This window comes from Hirundo rustica, chromosome 20 (genome assembly GCF_015227805.2).
Source record: "Hirundo rustica isolate bHirRus1 chromosome 20, bHirRus1.pri.v3, whole genome shotgun sequence".
In the NCBI taxonomy this organism is placed as follows: domain Eukaryota; kingdom Metazoa; phylum Chordata; class Aves; order Passeriformes; family Hirundinidae; genus Hirundo; species Hirundo rustica.
In genome coordinates this window covers 3,887,711-3,906,880 of record NC_053469.1, presented here as the reverse complement: position 1 = coordinate 3,906,880, position 19,170 = coordinate 3,887,711, and the positions used below count along the sequence as shown (strand labels likewise).

Below are 19,170 nucleotides of genomic sequence, written 5' to 3'. Positions count from 1 at the left end.
CCCCTTCACACCTTCTTCCCTTTATTGCTAGGGAAAAAAAATCCTGGTCTCTGGGCTGTTTTGTTTAGCAAATGAGGGGCATGCAAAGCACTAACCCCAGGCATCTGTCAGGAGGAGAGAGGTGCCTCTGTGTCTTCCAGACACCCTTGAGGCACTGAGAGCAGCAGCCCAGAAGAGCTGTGATTAAAGGTGAATTTCAGTTTGGACAGGAGATCAATCTGTCTTCCCAATGAGCTCAGAGCCACGGGACACCTGCAGGAAGCAGAGCAGTGTTCCCAGCTAGCACAGCGTTAGGCTGGAGCTTATCTCCAGGTTGGAATAACCTCACGGAGTGCAGTCCTGGAGAAGGCAAGATCCTAAGGGTTTCTTGTGTTGGCAATTGTTAGGGAAGCCCTAAAACGAGCTGAGAGGAAGGACAGGGAAAAAATGGACTCTGTTGGGTGCAGGTACTACTGGTTAAAGTTATTTGGCTGCATCCACTTGCTTCCCACCTTAGACATCACAAGAAAGGGTTTTCAGTGGAAAAAGGATAGAGCAGGGTCCCTTGTCCTCACAGCAGGTTGTTCCCCAGTCACAGGTGATGGAGACATGGCAGCTGTTTAATTCCAGCCCAGCACACACGCAAAAGGAAACTTGAAGGTGTGGGGCAATGTCCCAGAAATAACTGCATGCACATTTCCTTGCACAGGGAAAACATTCCTGCCTGCCATTAAGGGCCTAACATGGGCCTGGATATGGAGCTCATCCTGCAAAGCTGATACAGAATAATAAAAGAAAGTACACATCACAAACCACTTTTTAAGTGTTTAGTCTGCTCACAATGCAGAGATTTTTGCCCCCTCTTTTTGCCTGGAGTAGCACATCCACTCAGAGGAGGCAACCCAGAACAGCCACACAAAAATTAGCCAGGGATAGTGAATCTCTGTGCTGGATAAGTAAGAAAACACAGATCCCTGCGGGATTCCTGGCCCGCCATGTTAAAACTAAGTCACCATGGACACACATTGATCTTAAGGCTGCAACTTTAAACCAAGATTTGCCACACATTTCCTGCATGTTCTTGGGCAAGACTTGAGTGCTGGATCTCTGAAGTTCAGCACACTGAGAAGCTCTCAGAAATTCTTCACCCCATCTGTGAGAGGAGGATAATCATTCCCCCTCTCCCCTTCATTTCACTTGTTTATTTCAACGGTAAGATAGTCAGGAACGAGACTGCTCCTCCTTATCTCCCACATCCAGCACGTCGCACAATGGAGCCTTGATCTGAGCCGGGACGCTCGAGTGCGACTGGGACACCAATAACCAGTGATAGGAACTGAATCCAGCAGAGCACCCTCATTGCAGAGCTGCCTCAGCAATCCTCCGGCCAGGCACAGCCAGACCCTGCCCTAAACCCGCTAAACTCAAAGCCAGCAGGGGAACAGGGCAAGCAGCAACACGGGGAGGATGAACCAGACAAGAGCATTTCCACTGGTGAATGATATTGCAGGGAGAGAGGCAGAGCTGGATATGGATGCTGTAAGCATCCCACTCTATGCCCTCGCTTTGAACGTGCCGCTTCAATCTGAGCACTTCTCAATCTGCTCCTTGGGCTGATTTTGATCCCCAAGGGGGATCTGTGTTCGCTGTACCAGCCAGCAAGGCAGGCAGAGAGCAGAGAGTCCTCAGGAATGGGGAAATCTGGGGCTGGGGAGGAGCTGAGCGTGCACTGAGCTCAGCTTTGGTCTGATAAGTTTATCAAGCACTGCCGGCTGCTAACTGTCAGCCGGGGAAGGGAGCCTGTTAGGGAGGAGGAACAGCTCCCAGGGCAAGATAGGACAGCCCAGGCCTTATCAGAGTGCCCGAGCCAAAGAGGGAACTGGAGAATGAGCACTTTCCAACCACTTCATCTGAACAACAGACAGATTGGCAGGAAAGGCCTGTCAGCCCTTCTCCTCTGCCACCCAGGCACCCAGGGAGCCCCCATCCATGCAAATAACCCGGGTAAGTGCAGCCTGGGAGCTGCAAACGTGAACATTGGGACCTGAGGGAAGGGTTTCTTAGAGCATTGCCCAGTGTGAGGGTCAGATTTGCAACAAACAATTCCGACGCTTACTGAGCCAGCTGCTCCTGTTCAGTGCCCAGAGCAGCTTCTCCCCCGTGCTGCCTTCCCTCAGGTTTGGGAGAGGGATCTTCCACTTCACAGGTGCACCAGTCACTAAGGTTTGGTGTACAGATAAAAAATAATAAAAACCCCTGAGTGAATAGAAGGGGGAAAATCCTGACCATTCCCATTTGAGCTCCAAAAGCATGAGCCAGCAAATAGCCCCTCACATCTTCTCCTAGGGCAGCAATAACCAAATCAATACAGCTGAAGATCCTACCAGGGACACCCTCCTGTGTTTGGAGGGGCTCCCCTGGACCTGTGCAAGCTCCCTGTGCAGACACCTCAGCCATGGCAGGGTGGGGAATGAGAGATTCCTGCAGGGCACATCGTTTCCTCAGTTTCCCTGATGAAGCTGGGCCGTGCAGGGTGAACCAGCGTCACACCTGCAGCTTTAACATGTTTCTTTAGCCTGCCAGACCTGTTAGCAGGTCACTGCTCATCCAGACCATATGGACAGCCCTCATTCCACCACCTTTGGTTCTGTCTGGTGCCTTGGGTCCTGTATCTGGGGATTTTACTGAGATGCAAGCCCTGCCCCTGTGCTGGGAGGATGTGCTCATCCTTGGCTGCCTGGGCGCAGTGCTGTCCCCAGCTCTCCATGGGATATGAGGCAGGAAACCTTCAGCAGCAGGTCAGGAGATCTCTGCTGTGACCTGGTGACTCAAAGGCTCCCTTTTTTGATAAGAAACATATATAGGAAACTATTTTTCCGCTCTTAAAGCACATATCTGAAACAAGTCCTGCCTTGTATGCACCTACTTCTGTCCCTGAAGAGAGGGAACCCAGTATCTGAAGGCATCTAAAGTTACACGAGCTGAGTCACAGCCCTGTGGTTTCTGCACCACTCTCAGGCTGAGTTTCTCACAGCTGATTCTGCTCCAGCCCATAATCTACAGTTCTCCAGGTCATGAGCAACCTCTAAGCCATTTAATTCCTCTGTGCATCAAGGGCTCCTCGGCAAGCTCCAACAGCCACGTTCAGCACTGGCCAACACAATTCTGATGTTCAAGGCTTCCTCATGAAGATCAAGGGGTTTAAAAACCTGTCTCCATTGATTCTGCCTTATTCTGAATAATTTTAAAGCCATGGGACTTTATCTTACATGCCAGGCTCGTCTATATTAGGAGCTTTGGTGGGATTTTTTAGCAGTGGTCAAGTTCACTGGTTTTTTCTCTTTATAAAGTAGAAATTATCTCTTGTCTCAGTGGAGGAAGGGGAAGCTGGAGATGACAGAGCATTCCTGTTCCTGAAAGGGCCCCATCCTGGGAGTGTGGACGTGGTGAAGCAGTGTGCCAGTCAGACATCCCTGCCTCGGCTCCTTCTTTAGATCCAGCCTGTAGCAGCTTCAAGATCTGCAGATAAGAGCAAGGTAGAATTCCTGCACATGCACAGCAATAAACTGGAGTGGCATTGTGAAAAATCCCACAAGAACACCATAAAGCATCAAAAAGCAAGGTCTTTGCATTGGGATCTCCCAGCCTGCATTTTTCACCTTAAAATATTTACTCAAATTTGAGTAGGACAACAAGAAATGGAACTCAGGTGAGCTGGACTTGCAATCTTGTTTGTTAACGAACTTTAACTCACCTCCTTGAAGTATTAAAACTAACTAGAACTTCCCAAGTTAAAACTCTTTTCTTAGGAAAAGTGTCATGTACTATTGCTAAGACTTTATTTCTGGATGATACTTACGAGATCTGCACGAAGCTCATTTTCTAGTGTCTTAAAGGCAGAGCTGACAGGGCAGAAGACCTTGGGTTTCAGACTGAGTGTGCATGAGACAGCTGAGGTTTCTCATGTTACCTGGAATGCAGAGAAACAGCTGGAAAGTCAAAGAGCCATGTCCCTGTGCCACAACCTCGGTGCTGGAGAACTCAGCGGGATTGATAACACTTCGCATCTGAATAGCTCATAGTGCCTAAGGATTTCAAAAGGACACAGCATCCAACAGGCAGCAGGATTTAGCCCCCAGCCTGCAAGTTCTCACAGCATCATTATTAATTTTTCAGAAGATCCGACACAAGCTTTGTAGTCATCAGGAGCAATAATTTCTGCTTTGGGGGTACCACCTCCTCATCTTCTCTTCCTCAATCCCAAAGCGCCCAGCAATCTTAGCTGAGAAGGGAATGTGACTCAAGCTTTCAGCTGAAGGGCTGTCACTGCAAACCCTGAAGGCTGGATGTGGCTGTGGTTTTATCACTGGCCGCCAGCTGCCTCTACAGCTCTTGCCTCCTCCCCAATGATTCAGCAAATCTTCTTCGAGGAGAAAAACAAGCACACAAGTGAACAAATCACAATGTCAGATTACAAAGATGAGCGGGGAAAAGCTGCGGCTCGAAGGAGGGAGATAAAAGTTGGTGAAGTTTCATGAGCCAAAGATGAAAATGGCCAATAAAGACAAGGGGGTTTTTTGTAGGGGAGCAATAATAACATGAAGAAAAGTGTTGTAACTTGGGTACTTAATGCTGTGAAACGTTTCTAAGAGTAAGAGAACACAATGTGGAAGGAAATGAAGCACATTCTACCCTCTACTATCTGGGCATTGCACAGGGCTGATAGGGATTTTTACTGGTATAGATGAGAACTGAACAGTCCATTCTGGTTTACACTGGAGCAGAGTTCCCCTAAGAAAGCTATTTTCAGAAGGAGTTTCTGCTCTCTGTAACCAAGACTTCCAATAATCTGGAAGCCCCTTGCCAGGCACTTTGAATGTCACTGTTCCTGGAAAAAAGGATGCAAGTCATTAGCAGAGGGCAGTTGGAGGGAATGTTTTAACTCCTGACAGCTTTGGCCACTGCATCATACTTTTATATCATTGCCCTTTTCCAAAAACATTTTGTTTCCTGCTTGAGGTGAAACACAGGATCAGTGTAACAGCTCTATAGAATAAAAATTATAAAAGCAACTCCAGCCAGACCTCAGCTAAGAGATGTAATATTTCCTCTAATTGCATTCCACTCCACTCAGAGCCCAGACTTCCAAGAATGCCATGAAATCTTAGGGAAAATAAGTGTTTGGAATTTATGGAGAGCTCATGCCACATTTGGGGAATCTCTCAGCTCAGCGAGTCCTGCAGTATCTGTGAGAGAGATGCAGCCTTCCCCTGCATTAAATGCAACACAAAACGTAGGCACAGAAGGAAGGGGAGCTCAGGAACTGTGGACACATACGGGGTGGATAAACTGTTCCCAGTGGGAAGAGGGTTTTGGGTTAGGGTTTACTTACACTGCTGCTCTTCCCTAGGAAATACAAAAGAAGGAACCGTGACACAACCCAGAGGCTTTCCCCTGGAGCTCACCCGGGATATTGTTGCTGTGTGAGTCGCGTAAAGAGCACCAGGGATGTCTCCTTTTAAAGCGTTTCCCTGTGCTGTGCTGCCACCTGCTTTCACAGCTCTGGGAGTCTCCCCTCAGGTCTGGCAATAAGGTGAGCTCTAGAACTGGATCCAGTGTCAGCCCACCCGAAAAAGGGAGAACTTATTACCAAGTTCAAATGTTTAAAGTGTGGCTACAGAGAAGATGGAGACTCCCTTTAGGAGGAGTCACGTGGAAAAATTGAGGGGTAATGGGTACAAGTTACTCCTGGGGAAATTGCGATTGGATGCTGGAGGACAATTTTTCACAGTGAGTGCAGCCGGTCATTGGGATAACCTTCCCAGGGAAGTGGTGGATTCCCCAACACTGGACACTTCTCAGATCAGCTGGACAGGGTGCTGGGCTGTCTTATCTAGACTGGGTTTTGTCAAGGGAGGTCGGATCAGGTGATCCTTGAGATCCCTTCCAAACTGCTATTTTTTATTTCCATCAAAGTGTGCTGATGCTGCACCCTACAGGCCGAAAACAATTCTTTTATTATTCATCACAACCTCTACGCCAGGCTCATGGTTTTGTGGGGGGAGGCTGGCTCCCGGGTATTTGGGGCTGGTTCTGTTTCTACCCCATCCCAGAGCTCTCGCAGAGGGAACGCAGCCAGTTCCCACCTTGCTGGGATGAGCAGGAGGAAGAGCAGCAGCTGTAACTCCGACACACAGACACACAGACACGTCACCAACCCTGACTCAAAGACCCCACGGTGGTGGGGGACACAGGGCTCAGCTGTGCCAGAGATGTCCCACATGCTGGATCCCCATGGGAAAGCTCAGGAACAGGGGGGAGATGGGCTGGAGACCTGCTGAAGCTGCTGCCTTGTTCTGCTTTATCCCTTTAGGTCTGGCACAGGGAGAAACTGCCTGGCAGTGGCCACTCCAGCAAAAGTCCACTTGAGGTGAAGGGGCTTGGGGATGTGGTGAAGAGCACTGCCCCTCCCAGCACACCCCACACATCCTGGGGTGCAGCAAACGCGGCTTTCTGCCAGGAATCGATGCCATGTGTTCCCGTGCCCCCCTGGCCATGATTTGCTTTGCCAGAAGAACAACCTGGGAGATCTCCCACAAGAAACATCTTTCATTTTCTCACTGTTGGCCTTCACCAGCACTTTCTAAAGGGAAAAAAAAAAAAAAAAAAAAAAAAAAAAAAAAAAAAAAAAAAAAAGTCTTAATGGCTTTTTCCTCTTGCATTGCCCCTTGATGCAGAGGTTGGGCCAAAGCTAAATGAACCTATTGGTCACTCGGGTGAGTCCCTTCTCTTCTGGAATCTGGAGCAGAAACTTCATTTTCACATGTTCCAGTGACAGCCCCAAGTCTGTGACAGCCACAGGCAGAGTGCAAAACTGATCTCCTCCCTGTCTCTTAGACAGGGATATAACAATTCCTGGTTTTGGGGTGAGAACCTGATTGGCCACAGCAGTACCTGTCACTCACACAATTCCATCTTTGTGATGAAGAAATCTCAACTAAACCACTGGATGCTGCTCTCCAGACCTGGAATAAATTGTGCAACAGTGCTGTGGATAAATGGGTGTCTGCATTTTCATAATAACTGGCTAATGAGTCCTCTAGGACTAGCTCAACAAGCTCCCAAGAGAGGGCCAAGCATCCAAATGAGCTGCTAATACACCTGAGAGGAAGAATAACAGAGAAGCTGCATCCCCAAATCTCTCTGAGTGTGGGAAGTATAGTCTGATCAGGAGGGTGGCCATGCAGAAAATAGAAAAGATTCCTGAAGAAGTTTGGCCTCCAGCCCACACCGGCAGCACCTGCAGGGCTCTCACACAGCCGTGCCCATGAGCCGTGGACTGGCCTCGGGCTACTGAAGGACAAGGGTGTGGAGGCTGCCCGAGCTCGGAGCCAAGCCTGGCCCGTGGCATTGGCACACAGCTGCACTCCTGGCTATATAAACACAGCCCTCCAGCTGGGACTGTCCCCTCAGGGCTGCCCTCGCCATGGCTCGCTGGCACATCCTGGCCTTGGCCCTGTGCTCCTACCTCGGGGTAGCCTGGGCTGCCACCGTAAGTACAAAGGCTGGCTTGTACTTTGTACCCTAAGGCTGAAGGTTTTCCCCTTCTGCCTTTTGTCTTTGGGGCTGTGGGGGAATTGCTGCTGCCTGGCTGCTGCAAAGGGCACCTGCAGGACACCTGCACAGGCACAGCTGCAGCAGCACCCGGGGGCTTTGCACAGGGGACCAAGGGCACGGATGGGGAGGGCGGGATGTGAATGTGTGGCAATGTGGGAAGCCAGAGTCATGAAGGACAGAGCAATGGATTTTCTCTTCTCCATTGTACCACCTGTAGCTGGGTGTGGTGCTCACCGAGGGAGGATTTGTGGAAGGTGAGAATAAGAAACTGGGAATCCTTGGAGGCTACATCGACATCTTCAGAGGGATTCCCTTTGCTGCTCCTCCAAAGATTTTGGAAGACCCCCAACCTCATCCTGGCTGGGATGGTAAGGTCCGACTTTTGAATGCCTTTGGTTTGGGGTTTTAGTCCTGCTTCTCCTTCTTTAATCTAGTACACATGGGAAATGGTACAACATAATACTCAGATTGGTCACAATGGCAGTGGAGGCTTTGCTGCCACTGCATGGGAATCAGAGAGGAAAGGATGGGTGAGCCAACACCTTGCAAACAGACAATGGAGCTGATGCCCTTAACTAGGACATCCTGTCTTCCCTTTCTCCTTCAGGAACTCTGAAGGCAAAAGAATTTAAGAAGCGCTGCATGCAGGTGAAGCTGACACAGACTGATATCCGTGGGAGCGAAGACTGTCTCTACCTGAACATCTGGGTCCCTCAGGGGAGGAGACAGAGTATGTGCTTGGCAGGGACCTGGGATGGACTTTCCCACCTGCCTTGCGTGCACAGATTGTGCTGGAGCCTCTCTCAGCAGTTCTGCTCCACAGCGGGCAGGTGCTGAGCAGTGATTGTCAGGGGGAGAGGTGGGAACTGTGTCAGACACTGTCCCTCCCCTTCACCCTGTTGGGAGGATCAGCCTCTAGAGCAGAGCAAGGATTTCCTTGCAGAGCTCCAAGTCAGCTCGTGGCCAGGGCAGGTGGAGCGATGCTCAGGGAGGCGGTGAGGGGAAGGAGGGCAGCACCTTGCGGCTCAGTGAGGGCTCACTCTGCTCCTGTTGCTGTCCTCCCAGTCTCTACCAAACTGCCTGTGATGGTTTATATCTACGGCGGCGCCTTCCTGTTGGGAGGCAGCCAGGGAGCCAATTTCCTGGACAACTACCTGTACGATGGGGAGGAGATCGCCGTGCGGGGCAACGTCATCGTGGTGACCGTCAACTACCGCCTGGGGCCGCTGGGCTTCCTGAGCACCGGCGACGAAAACCTGCCAGGTAGCGCAGCCCATCCCTCTCTGGGCCGCTGGCCCGGGTGCCCGCTCGGGCAGCTTTGCCGTGCCCCTGCTCACTGGTGGGTGACCTCTGTCCCTCAGGGAACTACGGGCTCAAGGACCAGCACATGGCCATTGCCTGGGTGAAGAGGAACATCAAGGCCTTTGGGGGTGACCCAGACAACATCACCATCTTTGGGGAATCGGCCGGTGCCGCCAGTGTCTCCCTGCAGGTGAATTGTCCTTGTGGGCTGTGAGCAGAGCCCCTTCCCGGGCAAAGGGAGAGAAGGGCACCTTGGCACTCATCTGCTTTCCTCCCCACCTGCTGCCTTGTTAACGTGCTGCCCTGGCCAGGACAGCAATGTCAGCCTCAGTGCTTTGTAGCTGCTCCTCCACCTTCAGCTGCATCAGTTTCCATTTTGTCCCCCAGACGCTGTCCCCAAAGAACAAGGGTCTGTTCAAGAGAGCCATCAGCCAGAGCGGTGTCGGGGTCTGCAGCTGGGCCATCCAGAGGGACCCTCTCTTCTGGGCCAAAAAGGTAACGGGCAAGTCATGCCTCAAGGACTATAAAAAAAACAACAACAAAAAAATCAATTCCCGAGAGGAGGGCAAGGCTCAGAAGTGATTGACCAAGGGTTGTGCCCAACAGAGCTCTGGGAAGTTGCTACTTTGAGATTAAAACCAACCCACAGCTCTGCCTCTGTAAGAATAACCACTGGCTTTGGCAGCTAACGCTAGGATGTTTCTCCCTCTCTTCCCCTGCAGCTTGGAGAAAAGGTGGGCTGCTCCACAGACAACACCACCACCTTGGCCAGCTGCCTGCGCAGCTCTGATCCCAAAACCTTGACTCTGGCCTACCACCTGCAGCTCATCAACCTGCCCAGTAAGTCCCCCAGCCCGTGATATGGTCCATCAGCCCCTGGACTGCCCAAGCTCTTGGCAGGACTCTGGAGCAATTGGCAGGAGCGTTGAAGCAGTGCTTGTACCCTTCAGAAAAGGGACATGAGTGAGAGCTCTTGCAGTCACCTTTCCGTAGGGAGATGCAGGTTGCACCAGATGAGCACTGCTCACCTCAGCCTATTCTTGGGATGTGCCTGACCACACACCCGTGTTTCCTTACCTCCTGACAGACTGCCCTCTTGTCTCCTGCAGTGCCCCTGGTGCACACCCTGGCCTTCGCTCCCGTTGTTGATGGGGATTTCCTCCCAGACGTGCCAGAGAAGCTCTTTGCCAACGCTGCCGACATCGACTACGTGGCCGGGGTCAATAACATGGACGGGCACTTCTTTGCCGGCGTGGATTTACCGGCCATCAACCGCCCGCTGGTGAAAGTCACTGCGTGAGTGACACGTGCCCTCAGAACCCTCCACAGGAGACATCTGCTCTTTACGCAGCTCCCAAGCCCCAAGGAGTTAGACTTGAGTGGACGAGGCACGGCCGTCCAAAGGGGATGTCACTCCAAGCCTGGGTGCCCAGGCCTTTGTTGCCGAGTCCAGAGCCTTCAAGAGAAAGGAGCAAGCAAGATCCCTGCCCTTGCTGAAGCTGCTGGTCAGTAATTAATTAATATCGCTTGTCTTTTCAGCGCCCAGGTCTATGATTTGATCGAAGGCCTGACCGTGGACAGGGGCGAGGCTGGAGCCAACGCCACCTTCAACATCTACACACAGAGCTGGGGTGACAAACCCCAGCAGGAGGTGGTGAAGAAGACAGTGGTGGAGCTGATGACTGACTACATCTTCCTGATTCCCACGCAGCTGGCACTGGACCTGCACCTGCAGAATGCCAAGTGAGCAGCTCGGCCTTGGGGATGCTGCAGATGGAGGAGGGTTAGGGTGAGAATTGGAAATGGAAGTTAAAAATGGCCTCAGGATGTTTTCTCCTGAAACCAGCCAATGTGAGTTGATGCACGTGAGCATCTTCCAAGGCTGAATCTCTGGTCCTGATGGTATTTGGAGCATTGGTTTGAATTTGCAGCCCTTTTCCTGCTTTCTCCTTGCTCAGCCCGTCTCTTTTATTTCCCAGGAGTGGCAAGACCTACAGCTACGTGTTCTCCCAGCCGTCCCGCATGCCCGTCTACCCCAGCTGGGTCGGGGCAGACCATGCTGATGACCTGCAGTACGTGTTTGGGAAGCCTTTTGCCACCCCCTTGGGCTACCGGCCCAAGGACAGGACCGTCTCCAAGGCCATGATTGCTTACTGGACCAATTTTGCCAGGACTGGGTGAGTGATCTGTGGTTTGATGCAGCATTCCAGCCTGCTGGTTTTGCCCAGTAACTTTCCAGGATCATTTCCTGATCTCCTCTGTCTTTGTGTTGTGCACAGGGCTCTGTGTCTCACAGGGCTGGAGTTTGCTCTGGGTTCTTCTCATCCACAGCACACTTTGGGAGGGCAGAGGCATTTTCATGACTTATGATCTCTGCTTCCCCCGATGAGGTTTACTCCTGAAACCTGGTGTTCAGGCAGGATGTAAGTCCCTGTGTAAATCCAGGGGTGATGGCAGTGGGGATAGAAGGAGGAAACTGCATGTCATCAACTCACTTCTGGCAGGCAGAATTCCTATCACTTGTCCCAGGATCAAACACTCTGCATGGTCACACACTCAAACTGCATCCCCAAGCTGCCCTGATAAAACTGAGCCTCTGTGTCTCCTTTTCCCCCAGTGATCCCAACAAAGGACATTCAGATGTGCCCGTTTCCTGGCCAGCCTACACCAACAAGGGCAAGTACTACCTGGAAATCAACAACAAGATGAAGAAGGACTCTGTGAAGCAGGACCTGAGATCTGAGTATGTGACCTTCTGGAACTCTGTCTATCTGAAGCTGCCACAGGTTGCCAACATCTCCCAATCAGAGTGGATGATCTGAACCCTTTGAAGCAGTTCATTAAAGGCTTGCTTGTAACTGAGTGACTTTGGCTCTCATTTTGTTTACCATGGCAGGATTTTCATGCCAACATTAACGGTCAGGCAGGAAAGGACATCCTTTGTGTAGGGAGTGTGTTCCTCTGGCTGTGACTCCCTGATGTCCCAGGGAATCTGCTGCCAGCTGGGGTCCAGTCTCTCCCTGCTCAGCCAGCTGTTGGCCCTGGAGGTGTTTTCCCTCATTGCCCCTGTGAGCCCAGGCAGGACAGCCCCAATCCTGACCCCTCCTCTCAATTTCCCTGTGTTGCCATCAAGATTCCTGCTGCTACCAACTGGATCCTACAGCATTGCAGTTGTAACAGGTGAATACAAACCAGTCCTGGCCTGTTGTTTGTCATGAACTGACATTGCTCAGGAACTGATGGGACAGAATAAATCCATGTGGGCGGTGATTCCCCACTGGTTTTAAGGCCGAGGCTTGGGCTGGATTGGGCTGAGGAGCTGCAGATCTGAGCAGGGCAGGACAAGGAGCACAGCTTTCCACAAACCTTGTCCACCCCATGTCCCCGTCCACACAGCGGATGCTGGACCTGACCTGTCCAGGCCCTGGTACCCTGTGAGGAGAGCAGGGGGGTTCAGCTGTGCTGGAGCTGCCCCACAGGCCTGGCTGATGTGGAGAAGCCAGGGCTGGTGTGGGATACTGGGGCCGTGCTGTGGATGCTGGGAGGAGAGCAGGGGGTGTCACAGAGGGTGGGACCCTGCTGTGTGTGTGGAGGTTCAGCATGCAGAGAGGCTGGAGGATGGACGATGGATTTGTCCTGGCTGTGTGCCCCATGCTGCAGGAGTGAATGCAGTTTCTGCAAACAAACCTCGTGCTTCTCCTTCTGCTTTGCGCTCAGAACAAGCCTTAAAGGCACAGAACACAATATCCAACACAAACAGAGCAGACGACTGGGGATACCAACATCATAAAGTCACCCTGGGACAGGAGCCCAGCCCTGGGGAGAGCCAGGGTCAGGGACCCCTGCAGTAGAACCATCTTCTTGCCTGCTTCCAGAGGGCTGCAGCCAAGGGCAGGGTTTCCAAGGATCAATGCCCTGTGTTCCTGTGCCTTCCTGGCCCCAGCTGGTTTTGCCAGGGGAACAATCTGGGAGATCTCCCACAAGAAACATCTTTCATTTTCTCACTGTTGGCCTTCACCAGCGCTTTGTAAAGCAAAAGAAATTTCCAGGTTGAGTTGGTGCCTGCAGTTCCCTCTTGCTTTGCTCCTGTCCCGCTGAGTAGCTTCAGTAGGTCCAGGAGAGCAAATGCAGGAGGGAGAAACCTTTCCACCACATTTCAAACAGATCAGTCCCAAGTGCTGGAGGGTTTTCTGACAGCCAGGGCAGAGCTTCTCTCTCAGTGTACAACTGCATGGAGCTTTAAATGGATTTTTTTAAATTTTCTTTCTTCAGTGATGCCATGAGAGTCTTTTACGGTACCAGTGTGTGGTCAAGGGAGGTTGGGCCAAAGTTAAATGAACCCATTGCTCATCAGCATTGATTTCCTTTTTTAGAAATCTGGAATACAAACTCCATTTTTGCATGTTCCTATGAAGACTCTCATTTCACTATAAAATGCACATGAATCCTCTCCTTCTTTGCTTCTCTTCAGCAGACGTTCTACTAGCTCTGTGATTAAATGTGGAAAGGTATTGCACACTGACAGACGAGTTTTCTGTTAGAGATAAATATCAAAGCAATTGTTTCTATCTGTCCATTCCCCTCTCTCTCTGACAAACACAACAAGTGGTAGAGATGATAAAAGAGCTGCTGCCATGAGCCTGCAGAGATATGATGAGGATGGAAACTTCAAGCCTTGTGATAGACAAGGCAATGAAATGGAGACAGAAATTCTGGACTATGTGTGAACTTAATGAGCAATTTGGCAGTTGTTGGAAGGAATCAGCTTTAAGGCGTCCTGTCATTTTGAATCTTTTACATTCCCCAGCGTGTTACAGGTGCAAGCCTTCACATAGGTTGTTGATAATATGTTCTACCGCATAGCTTAATATGATTTCAGCCCCCTGTGCTTGGATGAGGCTTCTCAAGACTCCATAGGGTTTAATTTCTCTGGAATTTTCTTGGACTGAGCAATATCTTTTGGTTTGGCCTCCAGCCCACACCGGCAGCACCTGCAGGGCTCTCACGCAGCCATGCCCATGAGCCATGGACTGGCCTCGGGCTACTGAAGGACAAGGGTGTGGAGGCTGCCCGAGCTCGGAGCCAAGCCTGGCCCGTGGCATTGGCACACAGCTGCACTCCTGGCTATATAAACACAGCCCTCCAGCTGGGACTGTCCCCTCAGGGCTGCCCTCGCCATGGCTCGCTGGCACATCCTGGCCTTGGCCCTGTGCTCCTACCTCGGGGTAGCCTGGGCTGCCACCGTAAGTACAAAGGCTGGCTTTGCACCCTGAGGCTGAAGGTTTTCCCCTTCTGCCTTTTGTCTTTGGGGCTGTGGGGGAATTGCTGCTGCCTAGCTGCTGCAAAGGGCACCTGCAGGACACCTGCACAGGCACAGCTGCAGCAGCACCCAGGGGCTTTGCACAGGGGACCAAGGGCACGGATGGGGAGGGCGGGATGTGAATGTGTGGCAATGTGGGAAGCCAGAGTCATGAAGGACAGAGCAATGGATTTTCTCTTCTCCATTGTACCACCTGTAGCTGGGTGTGGTGCTCACCGAGGGAGGATTTGTGGAAGGTGAGAATAAGAAACTGGGAATCCTTGGAGGCTACATCGACATCTTCAGAGGGATTCCCTTTGCTGCTCCTCCAAAGAGACTGGAAGACCCCCAACCTCATCCTGGCTGGGATGGTAAGGTCCGACTTTTGAATGCCTTTGGTTTGGGGTTTTATTCTTGCTTCTCTCTCTTTTAATCTGTTTTTCTCAAGCTAAAGATGTTCTTGCCTGCTTTCATCTACTAAGCGGGGCCGAGCTCTTTGTCTCCTGAAGGGTCTGAGAGTCTGTTTCTAAATGTTCCCAAGAAACTCAAGTAACCCCGGGAAGTAACAAAACTGGAGCATGGCACCTGCACCTGCCCTCCCTATACCTAGGCTGTGCAAAGCTGGTTCTGAAGGGAAAGTGCCCCAGTGTGTCACTTCCTCAGACCGGGCAGGTGAGGATTTGCTGCCACTGCACTGGAATCAGAGAGGAAAGGATGGGTGAGCCAACACCTTGCAAACAGACAATGGAGCTGATGCCCTTAACTGTTCTTCCCTCTTCCCCTTCAGGAACTCTGAAGGCAAAAGAATTCAAGAAGCGCTGCATGCAGGTGAAGCTGACACAGACTGATATCCGTGGGAGCGAGGACTGTCTCTACCTGAACATCTGGGTCCCTCAGGGGAGGAGACAGAGTATGTGCTTGGCAGGGACCTGGGATGGACTTTCCCACCTGCCTTGTGTGCACAGATTGCGCTGGAGCCTCTCTCAGCAGTTCTGCTCCACAGCGGGCAGGTGCTGAGCAGTGATTGTCAGGGGGAGAGGTGGGAACTGTGTCAGACACTGTCCCTCCCCTTCACCCTGTTGGGAGGATCAGCCTCTAGAGCAGAGCAAGGATTTCCTTGCAGAGCTTCAAGTCAGCTCGTGGCCAGGGCAGGTGGAGCGATGCTCAGGGAGGCGGTGAGGGGAAGGAGGGCAGCACCTTGCGGCTCAGTGAGGGCTCACTCTGCTCCTGTTGCTGTCCTCCCAGTCTCTACCAAACTGCCTGTGATGGTTTATATCTACGGCGGCGCCTTCCTGTTGGGAGGCAGCCAGGGAGCCAATTTCCTGGACAACTACCTGTACGATGGGGAGGAGATCGCCGTGCGGGGCAACGTCATCGTGGTGACCGTCAACTACCGCCTGGGGCCGCTGGGCTTCCTGAGCACCGGCGACGAAAACCTGCCAGGTAGCGCAGCCCATCCCTCTCTGGGCCGCTGGCCCGGGTGCCCGCTCGGGCAGCTTTGCCGTGCCCCTGCTCACTGGTGGGTGACCTCTGTCCCTCAGGGAACTACGGGCTCAAGGACCAGCACATGGCCATTGCCTGGGTGAAGAGGAACATCAAGGCCTTTGGGGGTGACCCAGACAACATCACCATCTTTGGGGAATCGGCCGGTGCCGCCAGTGTCTCCCTGCAGGTGAATTGTCCTTGTGGGCTGTGAGCAGAGCCCCTTCCCGGGCAAAGGGAGAGAAGGGCACCTTGGCACTCATCTGCTTTCCTCCCCACCTGCTGCCTCGTTAACGTGCTGCCCTGGCCAGGACAGCAATGTCAGCCTCAGTGCTTTGTAGCTGCTCCTCCACCTTTAGCTTCATCAGTCCCACCACTGCAGCCACATGTCCTGTGGGGAAACAGCCTTCACTTTCCTCTGCTCCTCGTAACATCTCCCTTTTTAACTTTACCTCCTGAGCCTGCTAAAAACCTCAAGACCTGGCAACTTCCCCAGGACGTGTGCACAACCCACAAGGCCATCCACCTGGTTTGGCAAGCCATGATCTTCTCAGGAGTTTGTACCCAGACCCCTCTTGTTTCCATTTTGCCCCCCAGACGCTGTCCCCAAAGAACAAGGGTCTGTTCAAGAGAGCCATCAGCCAGAGTGGTGTCGGGGTCTGCAGCTGGGCCATCCAGAGGGACCCACTCGTCTGGGCCAAAAAGGTAACGGGCAAGTCATGCCTCAAGGACTATAAAAACCAAAAAATCAATTCCCTAGAGGAGGGCAAGGCTCAGAAGTGATTGACCAAGAGTTGTACCCAACAGAGCTCTGGGAAGTTGCTACTTTGAGATTAAAACCAACCCACAGCTCTGCCTCTGTAAGAATAATCCCTGGCTTTGGCAGCTAACGCTAGGATGTTTCTCCCTCTCTTCCCCTGCAGCTTGGAGAAAAGGTGGGCTGCTCCACAGACAACACCACCATCTTGGCCAGCTGCCTGCGCAGCTCTGATCCCAAAACCTTGACTCTGGCCTACCACCTGCAGCTCATCAACCTGCCCAGTAAGTCCCCCAGCCCGTGATATGGTCCATCAGCCCCTGGGCTGCCCAAGCTCTTGGCTGGACTCTGGAGCAATTGGCAGGAGCGTTGAAGCAGTGCTTGTACCCTTCAGAAAAGGGACATGAGTGAGAGCTCTTGCAGTCCCCTTTCTGTAGGGAGATGCACATTGCACCGGGTGAACACTGCCCACCATGCAATAGCAGCAGTGGAAGAGGGATTAGTCAGTGGCCCTGCCTTGGCCTCAGAGCAAATGTTTGGGCTTCCTATTCCATGAAAGCAGCAAGAACAATTCCAGAAAACAGCTTGTAAACAAACAAACAATATCACATCCTTGCTATTTCTATTTGGGTCGCTGGGTGGAGTGTAGGAACGTTGCTGCTTTGTGCCTTTGGGGATTCCTTTCCCAGGAAGATTCTCCTGGTGCTCCTGGTCACAAACCACAGCATTTAGCCTTGGTCAGGACTGAGTGGCCAAAATGCTGCTGTGCAACTGCACCCTCTGGGGCTGGCTGTCGTGAAAATCACACAGCATGGCCACGTGGGATGAGAAGTTCAGCCCTTTCCTATCTTTACCTGCACTTTTTGGAAAGGGATTTGCAGGAAAGGATTTGTGGATGTTAGCATGTGGTGTTTAGCTGGCAGATCTCTTTCCCTTCTCCTTCAGCCATACCCATGAGGTTTACTCAGCATCCTGCTCATACTGAAGACACTGCTCAAGATGTCATTCACCTCAGCCTGTTCTTTCCTGAGCTCTGTCAGTCATGGGATGTGCCTGACCACACACCCGTGTTTCCTTACCTCCTGACAGACTGCCCTCTTGTCTCCTGCAGTGCCCCTGGTGCACACCCTGGCCTTCGCTCCCGTTGTTGATGGGGATTTCCTCCCAGACGTGCCAGAGAAGCTCTTTGCCAACGCTGCCGACATCGACTATGTGGCCGGGGTCAATAACATGGACGGGCACTTCTTTGCCGGCGTGGATTTACCGGCCATCAACCGCCCGCTGGTGAAAGTCACCGCGTGAGTGACACGTGCCCTCAGAACCCTCCACAGGAGGCATCTGCTCTTTATGCAGCTCCCAAGCCCCAAGGAGTTAGACTTGAGTGGACGAGGCACGGCCGTCCAAAGGGGATGTCACTCCAAGCCTAGGTGCCCAGGCCTTTGTTGCCGAGTCCAGAGCCTTCAAGAGAAAGGAGCAAGCAAGATCCCTGCCCTAGCTGAAGCTGCTGGTCAGTAATTAATTAATATCGCTTGTCTTTTCAGCGCCCAGGTCTATGATTTGATCAAAGGCCTGACCGTGGACAGGGGCGAGGCTGGAGCCAACGCCACCTTCAACATCTACACACAGAGCTGGGGTGACAAACCCCAGCAGGAGGTGGTGAAGAAGACAGTGGTGGAGCTGATGACCGACTACATCTTCCTGATTCCCACGCAGCTGGCACTGGACCTGCACCTGCAGAATGCCAAGTGAGCAGCTCGGCCTTGGGGATGCTGCAGATGGAGGAGGGTTAGGGTGAGAATTGGAAATGGAAGTTAAAAATGGCCTCAGGATGTTTTCTCCTGAAACCAGCCAATGTGAGTTGATGCACGTGAGCATCTTCCAAGGCTGAATCTCTGGCTCTGATGGTATTTGGAGCATTGGTTTGAATTTGCAGCCCTTTTCCTGCTTTCTCCTTGCTCAGCCAGTCTCTTTTATCTCCCAGGAGTGGCAAGACCTACAGCTACGTGTTCTCCCAGCCGTCCCGCATGCCCGTGTACCCCAGCTGGGTCGGGGCAGACCATGCTGATGACCTGCAGTATGTGTTTGGGAAGCCTTTTGCCACCCCCTTGGGCTACCGGCCCAAGGACAGGACCGTCTCCAAGGCCATGATTGCTTACTGGACCAATTTTGCCAGGACCGGGTGAGTGATTCCCATCCACCTTTGGGACTTGATGCAGCCCTTCAGCCTGCTGGTTTTGTCCAGTAAGTTTTAAGGATCATTCCCAAAATCAGGGTGTTCAATGTCTGTATTTCTTATTCCTGAATCCTGATGTTCACACAGAAGTGAAGTTCCTGTGTGAAGCTGGGATGATGGCAGTGGGGATTGAGGGGGAGACTGTGTGTCATCAATTCACTCCTAGCAGGCAGGACTCCTATCACTTGTCCCACTGTCAGATTCTCTCTTTCCTCTCACTTGGGGGCTCCTGCCAGAAACTTCAAAACTGAGCCTCTGTGTCTCCTTTTCCCCCAGTGATCCCAACAAAGGACATTCAGATGTGCCCGTTTCCTGGCCAGCCTACACCAACAAGGGCAAGTACTACCTGGAAATCAACAACAAGATGAAGAAGGACTCTGTGAAGCAGGACCTGAGATCCCGGTTTGTGACCTTCTGGAACTCGGTCTATCTGAAGCTGCCGCAGGTTGCCGACATCTCCCAATCAGAGTTAATGATCTGAAGCTAAGAAAAAATCAGCTT

At 52.1% G+C, this 19,170-nt stretch overlaps 2 protein-coding genes across 2 annotated transcripts; both read left to right on the top strand.

Moving 5' to 3' along the window:
* The first annotated feature begins 6,393 nt into the window (after positions 1-6,393).
* On the top strand, positions 6,394-11,760 carry LOC120761752 (bile salt-activated lipase-like). The gene is made up of 12 exons (XM_040083382.2): positions 6,394-6,409; positions 6,877-7,531; positions 7,814-7,964; positions 8,204-8,326; positions 8,662-8,859; positions 8,958-9,088; positions 9,286-9,393; positions 9,621-9,738; positions 10,008-10,194; positions 10,438-10,641; positions 10,878-11,075; positions 11,516-11,760. The coding sequence occupies exons 2-12, from the start codon at positions 7,466-7,468 to the stop codon at positions 11,718-11,720; spliced, it is 1,689 nt and encodes a 562-aa protein (XP_039939316.1). The 5' UTR covers positions 6,394-6,409; positions 6,877-7,465; the 3' UTR covers positions 11,721-11,760.
* A 2,160-nt stretch (positions 11,761-13,920) lies between these two features.
* Positions 13,921-19,150, top strand: CEL (carboxyl ester lipase). Its single transcript, XM_040083599.2, has 11 exons — positions 13,921-14,141; positions 14,418-14,568; positions 14,985-15,107; positions 15,443-15,640; positions 15,739-15,869; positions 16,277-16,384; positions 16,603-16,720; positions 17,548-17,734; positions 17,978-18,181; positions 18,418-18,615; positions 18,946-19,150. The coding sequence occupies exons 1-11, from the start codon at positions 14,076-14,078 to the stop codon at positions 19,148-19,150; spliced, it is 1,689 nt and encodes a 562-aa protein (XP_039939533.1). The 5' UTR covers positions 13,921-14,075.
* Positions 19,151-19,170: the final 20 nt, after the last annotated feature.